Source organism: Prionailurus viverrinus, chromosome B2, assembly GCF_022837055.1.
Source record: "Prionailurus viverrinus isolate Anna chromosome B2, UM_Priviv_1.0, whole genome shotgun sequence".
Classification (NCBI taxonomy): Eukaryota; Metazoa; Chordata; class Mammalia; order Carnivora; family Felidae; genus Prionailurus; species Prionailurus viverrinus.
Window position 1 is genome coordinate 66,428,948 of NC_062565.1, and position 6,887 is coordinate 66,435,834.

General features: G+C 49.8%; 1 protein-coding gene across 1 annotated transcript; it reads left to right on the forward strand.

The window, feature by feature from the left end:
• The first annotated feature begins 944 nt into the window (after positions 1–944).
• Positions 945–2,771, forward strand: KHDC3L (KH domain containing 3 like, subcortical maternal complex member). The gene is made up of 4 exons (XM_047857998.1): positions 945–1,113; positions 1,305–1,484; positions 1,741–2,522; positions 2,559–2,771. The coding sequence occupies exons 1-4, from the start codon at positions 945–947 to the stop codon at positions 2,769–2,771; spliced, it is 1,344 nt and encodes a 447-aa protein (XP_047713954.1).
• Positions 2,772–6,887: the final 4,116 nt, after the last annotated feature.

Consider the following 6,887-nt stretch of genomic DNA (forward strand, 5'->3'; position numbering starts at 1 on the left):
TCCATTCTGTGATTCTGTGAATAGATTTTGCCCTTCTTTGGCTTTTAATTCACATTCTGCTTAGGTCTCAAGACTTTTGATCCTGTCAGACACCTACAAATTTCTCATGCACTTCTTTGGCCTACAGAACTCCCACAGAGGATACAAGTTTGAACCTGAGTTCAGAGGATCTCTCACCTCTGGGCCTGGGCATGACACCCCAACTACTAAAGTTATATAACTTTATCTTCCTGAGTAGCAGTTCATGGGTAATGCTTTAAACTGGACAAAACAAAACAAACAAACGAAACCAAGACATAGAAATAACATGTTACTTAGAGAATTTGCTCTGGATGTGCTCAGCTGTCTCTGACAAGTCAAGGAAGAAGCTGGAAATGTGATGGTCTCTGAGGAGGGAACTCAGTATTCAGGGTTCAAGAGAAAGTGGGACTTACTTTAGCCCTTGAACGCCTTTTTTAATCCTTGAGTTTTTACTTCTTTAATGCATTTCATTAGGTTTTCCATGAAAAAGTCATTCCAGCCCCTCAGGAATGCTGGTCCCATTTGAACCGTCTGAAAAGCACCTGTGTCTGCGCAAATATCAGTTCGCTTCTCTGAAAGGTATTGTCCAGATGTTGGATCTTCCCATGCCTCTACCGGGCTGTCCTCATCATCTCCCCGAGACCTGCTTCCCAGAAGAAGCTCCACCTCTGGCTCGCAGGGCTGGGGAAATGGACGGATCCAGACCAGTGGCCCCTCCTACAGCGCCCAGGTGCTCTACCCAGTGCACTCCTGCAATCTCGGGAAGAAGCTCAGGCTGCGGAGTTTGGGAGGCGGATGGGGAGGGGCTTACCAAAAGCCCTTGAAATAAGGCCCTGGCCAAGCCACAACTGCCGCAACTGATGCTAACCTTGGCCTTCTTGGTTTGCAGCTTCACGGCCGCTAGCAGCAAGGCCTACTGCAGCATGGCCACTCCTAAGCGGTTTCCGACGCTCGTACAGCTGGAACAGAGAGAAGGGACGCTATTCGAGGTGCTCGGTAACCTCACCAAGCGACCCTATTGGTTCCACTCAGAGTACCTGAAGAGTCCGAAGGCTGTTCACCTCGAGGCGTGGCTGGTGGAGGCGATCTTCGGTGAGTGGGTCTGAGAGCGGTGGCCAATGCGGTCTTTCCACCCCCGACACTCCTATCCACCCCGCCCCCCAGGCTGGCCGCGTTCCAGGGCCAGCCTCTTCAGTGGTCCTAGCCCCAAACCAGTGCTACCTTCTCCCGCCGCCTTCCCCTCCCAAATCCCGCCCCTCACAGCCTCTTTGCTTCCTGCACAGGTCGGGGAGGAGAGCACATACCACACGTCGAGTGTGTGTCACAGACCCTGCTTCACGTTAATCATTGGGACCCCGAGGGCGAGGCTGAGATCTTGATATTTGGTCGGCCCTATTACCAGAAAGATGTATCCAAGATGATCATGAATTTGGCTGACTATCATCGCCAACTCCGGGCACAAAGTATGAAACCGGGAATAGTGAGGGGTACCCTAGGCAGGCCATGGGTTCCTTGGTAGAGATCTTGATGCTTCCCGGAGATCACCGGGCAGCCGTCTCATCCTCTCAGTCCAGGAGAGGGTTTCCTTCTTGCAAGGAATATAGAAGGTCAAATTAATCCTGCACTCTCAGGTTCCAGACCCTAACCCCCCAGCCCATTTGGATAAATCTTGTAGAGAAAGTAGGGGACACAGGTAAGGTCTCCACACTGTTCTTCCAGGCTCAGAGAAGGCCCCTGCCCAGGATGTAGGGACGCAGCGGTCCCCCGACGCTGTCCCGGAGGCGGAGACCCAGAGCTCTCCAAAGTCTGTCCGGGAGGCGGCGACCCAGCGGTCCGACGACGCAGCTCCGCAGGTGGCGAGCCAGAGCTCTCCGAAGTCTGTTCAAGAGGCGGCGACCCAGAGATCCCCCCACGCTGCCCGAGAGGTGGCGACCCAGAGCTCTCCGAAGGCTGTCCGGGAGGCGGCGACCCAGCAGGACCCCAATGCTGTCCGGGAAGCGGCGACCCAGCAGGACCCCAATGCTGCCCAGGAGGTGGCAACCCAGAGCTCTCCGAAGGCTGTCCGAGAGGCGGCGACCCAGCAGGACCCCGGCGCTGTCCGGGAGGCGGCGACCCAGCAGGACCCCGGCGCTGTCCGCGAGGCGGCGACCCAGCGTTCCCCCGGCGCTGTCCGCGAGGCGGCGACCCAACAGGACCCCGGCGCTGTCCGCGAGGCGGCGACCCAGCAGGACCCCGGCGCTGTCCGCGAGGTAGCGACCCAGCGTTCCCCCGGCGCTGTCCGCGAGGCGGCGACCCAGCAGGACCCCGGCGCTGTCCGCGAGGTAGCGACCCAGCGTTCCCCCGGCGCTGTCCGCGAGGCGGCGACCCAGCAGGACCCCGGCGCTGTCCGCGAGGTAGCGACCCAGCGTTCCCCCGGCGCTGTCCGCGAGGCGGCGACCCAGCAGGACCCCAGCGCTGTCCGGGAGGCGGCGACCCAGCGTTCCCCCGGCGCTGTCCGGGAGGCGGCGACCCAGCAGGACCCCAGCGCTGTCCGGGAGGCGGCGACCCAGCAGGACCCCGGCGCTGTCCGGGAGGCGGCGACCCAGCAGGACCCCGGCGCTGTCCGGGAGGCGGCGACCCAGCAGGACCCCGGCGCTGTCCGCGAGGCGGCGACCCAGCAGGACCCCGGCGCTGTCCGCGAGGCGGCGACCCAGCAGGACCCCGGCGCGGTCGGCGAGGCGGCAACCCAGCGCTCCCTGGATGCTACCTAGGGCCCGGTTACCAGGTTATGAAAGAACTTCGGGCCCGGAAGCAGAAGCCTGGCAAGGTTGAAGTGGAAGATCTTACTGGAGCTCTGTTCACCTAAGTCCTGATTCTTGCTGCAGAAGCTGGGGAAAGAATGGTGTGGGTAGTTCTTGGTCCCTGCCCCCATGTTAAATGTTTACAAACACTGATCTAAAGAATCCTAATAAAGAATTGAATTTCCCTAGTGTCTGTTAATTATCAGATAAAAGGGGAAGGAGAGGCCATTCTTCCAGCAGCCAGTATCTGCCCTAGGCTGCTCTCTACCCAGAGGCAGGTGAGACGTCTTGTGTTCTTCAATCGCAAACATCTGGTTTTACCTGTGAAGAGGCTTCTCCCGCCCATCGAGTCCGTCTTCCTTGGAAAACTTAAAGCCTGTGGTGTTTCTACTCTAGGTGATGTGGGATGAAAAAACTTGGTTCCAATACTGTCCTCCTGGCTGGGCATATCGTGGCGCTGGAAGCCGCGAGTGACTTCCTAGCCCGGCCACCTGATGGCGAGGAAGGAGAAAACTGGGAGAAAGAGCCAGGACTGCCCTGGTCCTCGAGTTTGGGTCGGGTCACCCGAACTTCAGTGAGTTTTATCGCAAGTGAGACACTAGCAGTCCTGGAGACTTCTCCTTACTAATCGCAGCAGCGAAAGTGCACTGGCGGGGGATGATGGCTAGCCTTCTTTGTCACTTTTTTAAAACTTTTTTTAGTGTTTATTATTTCTTTTTTTTTTCTTCAACGTTTATTTATTTTTGGGACAGAGAGAGACAGAGCATGAATGGGGGAGGGGCAGAGAGAGAGGGAGACAAGAATCGGAAACAGGCTCCAGGCTCTGAGCCATCAGCCCAGAGCCTGACGCGGGGCTCGAACTCACGGGCCGCGAGATCGTGACCTGGCTGAAGTCGGACGCTTAACCGACTGCGCCACCCAGGCGCCCCTAGTGTTTATTATTTCTTAAAGAGAGGGAGCATGAGCGGGGTGGGGCAGACAGAGAGAATCTGAAACAGGATCCAGGCTCTGAGCTTCCAGCACAGGGCCCGCAGGGCTGGAACCCACAAACCCAGAGATCGTGACCTGAGCTGAAGTCGGAGTCTTAACCAACTGAGCCACCCAGGCGCCTTTTTTTTTTTTTTTGATTGAAATATACCTGACCTGTAACATTGTGTAAATGTAAGGTGTACAGGTTAATTTCAGATATTTACATATTGTAATATGATTGCCTTTGTAGTGATAATCAGCACCTCTATCAGTTTGGCTTTCTGCTCTACTCCTAGCAGCTGGGAGCCAGTGTCTAGCTAGCAGAAGGAAGCAAACTGTGAACAGCTGGGTGCTTGGATAAATAAAACACACATTAATCTTGTTGTGAAAATTTTCATTTAAAAATTTCAAGGAAACCTAACTTTAAAAACCAAGGGAGTGGTATATCTATCATACACTCTTTGGCCACCACTAATGGATGACCACTCCAATTTTAAATTAGCACTTATTTTAATAAGGGAAATAAAATGCAAAGCTGAATTTTAATGGATTAACTGTTTTTAGAAGAAGCAAAGAAAAGCCTGGGTGGAGTGAACTTCAAACATTTAAGACTCAAAAGCAATCCAGGCTCAAAATTTCAATTGAGGCCACCTCAGAGTAGAATGAAGACTTGATATATCTTTTTAATCCAGAAGGGGAATATCAGAGTAAATAAAGGACAAATGTTCAATTAAAAAAAAAAAAAAACTATTAGGGGCTCCTGGGTGGTTCTGTCAGTCAAGCATCAGACTTCTGACTTCGGCTCAGGTCATGATCTCAGGATTTGTGAATTCGAGCCCCATGTTGGGCTCTGTGTCGGCAGCTCGGAGCCTGGAACCTGCTTCAGATTCTGTCTCTCTCTCTACCCTTACCCTGCTCACATTCTGTCTCTCTCAAAAATAAACATTAAAAAAATTTTTTTTTAAAGCCCTATTAGACTCAAAGTAGGGCATGAAGCAGTGCCACCTGAGTTTTCACCCGGCTGAAGGTCTCCAGAGCTCTCTATCTGCCCTTTTCAACCTATTCTCTTACGGAAAATCACTTTCAACAGTTTCACTTGTACTTATGTCCACGTGTGTCACTTCTCTCTTTTTTTTCAATACCTATCCCACGGTTCTAACTACGTAGCTTTATAGAATGTTTTAATATTTAGCAGGACAAGCCTCTCACTGTTCTATTGGCACTCTTGGTCATTTGTTTTCCAGATAAAGGAACTTATTTAAAAACAGAAAATTGGTTGAGAGAAAAGGTGTATACAGATGCCTTCTAAAAATATTGGGTTCTATTAGGGTACACTGGAGTGCTCATTTCATTCTTTAAACTACAAATACATTATATATGCATTACAGAGTATGTTTTACCAACTAAAAGAAGATGGTGAGTTAGATGGGAAACTCTGGGAACTGAGACCCATGGCAGTCCATGAAAAGATTGTGAAGGAACAAAGGCAAAACTGCAAAAGTCTGGAAACGATGACATGTTTGTATATTTTTTCAGGTAAAAGTATTGACAGCTAGTAAAAAGGTCAGTCTGGACAATTTTTGAATAGGCTGATTAGAGGCATCAAAGAAAAAAGTTCATGGTTGATAGAATCTGTAGAACTAACTTCTGAGGTTAGCTGTAGGCCACACATGTAGCCTATCTCAAGGTCTTCCCACAGCTTCATTTTAGTTAAGCCAGGTTGGTACTACTTAGCACATCAGAATCTCTCAGTTTCACACTTTTGATCAAAATAAGGCCTTTTTATTTATTTTTGAGAGAGCATGAGTGGGGGAGAGGCAAAGAGAGAGGGAGACACAGGATCTGAAGCAGGCTCTGCACCGACAGCAGTGAGCCCGATGTGGGGATCGGATTCACAAACCATGAGATCATGACCTGAGCTGAAGTCTGCTGCTCAACCGACTGAGCCATCCAGATGTCCCAAAACAAGGTTGTTTTTTTTTTTTTTTTAACATCACTAAGAGTGGGACAAACAAGGGGTGCCTGGGTAGCTCAGTCAGTTAAGCATCCAACTTTTGATTTCAGCTCAGGTCATGATCTCACAGTTCGTTGGGATGGAGCCCTGTGTCAGGCTCTCATGCTGACAGTGTGGACCCTGTTTGGGATTAACTCGCTGCCCCTTTCCCTCACACACTCTCTCAAAATAAATAAACTTTAAAAAGTCAATATGGGGCACCTAGGTGGTTCAGTCAGTTAAGTGTCTAACTCTTGGTTTCAGCTCAGATCATGCTCTCACGGTTCATGAGTTCGAGCCCCACATTGGGCTCCATGCTGACCGTGCAGAGCCTGCTTGGGATCCTCTCTTTCCCTCTCTAGCTCTCTCTCAAAAAATAAACTTAAGAAAAAAGAAAAAGAAAAACCATGTTGTCCCTGATTCTTTACAATTAAGAGGTTTATTCTAATTGCTCTTAAAAAGAAATAAAAACTATGAGAGGAGTCTAAATTCAGGTGTGGAGGAAAAATGAAAGCACGTGGGACAGTATAAAGAGTTTGGATCCTGGAATCAATGTTTTGGTTCAAATCTCACCCATCCATCCCAATGTCCTAGCTCTGTGACCTTAGCAAGTTAATCATGTTCCAAGCATCATATTTAGGTGCTTGGCACAAGGCCTGGTAGGTGATATAAGCTCTAATACTTAGCTAATATTACCCCCAAATTCTGAAAAGAATGACAATCTTTTTATTATTTAATTTTTAATTATTTTTAATTATTAAGTTATGAAGGTAGTAAAAATACCGTATCAGCATACAGTGAAAGGGAACACAGAGAAAAACCATACTAAATGTGTATTAGTTTGCTAGGGCTGCCATAACAAGACAACACACCGGGTGGCTTAAATATTTTCTCAAAGATGTGGAGGCTGAAAGTCCAAAATCAATGTGTCAGCAGGATTGGTTTCTTCTGAGGCTTCTCTCCTCAGCTGGCAGATGGCTGCCATTTTGCTGTCTTCTCACATGGTCTTTTCTCCATGTACCCACCTATCTCTGTGCATATTTCCCCTTCCCATAAAGGCCCCAGTCATATTGGTGAAGGTCCCACCCATAGGATCTCATTTCGTTTTTTCTAATGTTTATTTA

Excerpts from the sequence above, each read along its gene's own strand:
- KHDC3L (XM_047857998.1), top strand. The coding sequence starts at position 945 with ATGGCCACTCCTAAGCGGTTTCCGACGCTCGTACAGCTGGAACAGAGA. Across the intron at positions 1,485-1,740 it reads TCGCCAACTCCGGGCACAAA|GCTCAGAGAAGGCCCCTGCC; the intron begins GTATGAAACCGG and ends CTGTTCTTCCAG. Across the intron at positions 2,523-2,558 it reads CCCCCGGCGCTGTCCGGGAG|GCGGCGACCCAGCAGGACCC; the intron begins GCGGCGACCCAG and ends GCTGTCCGGGAG.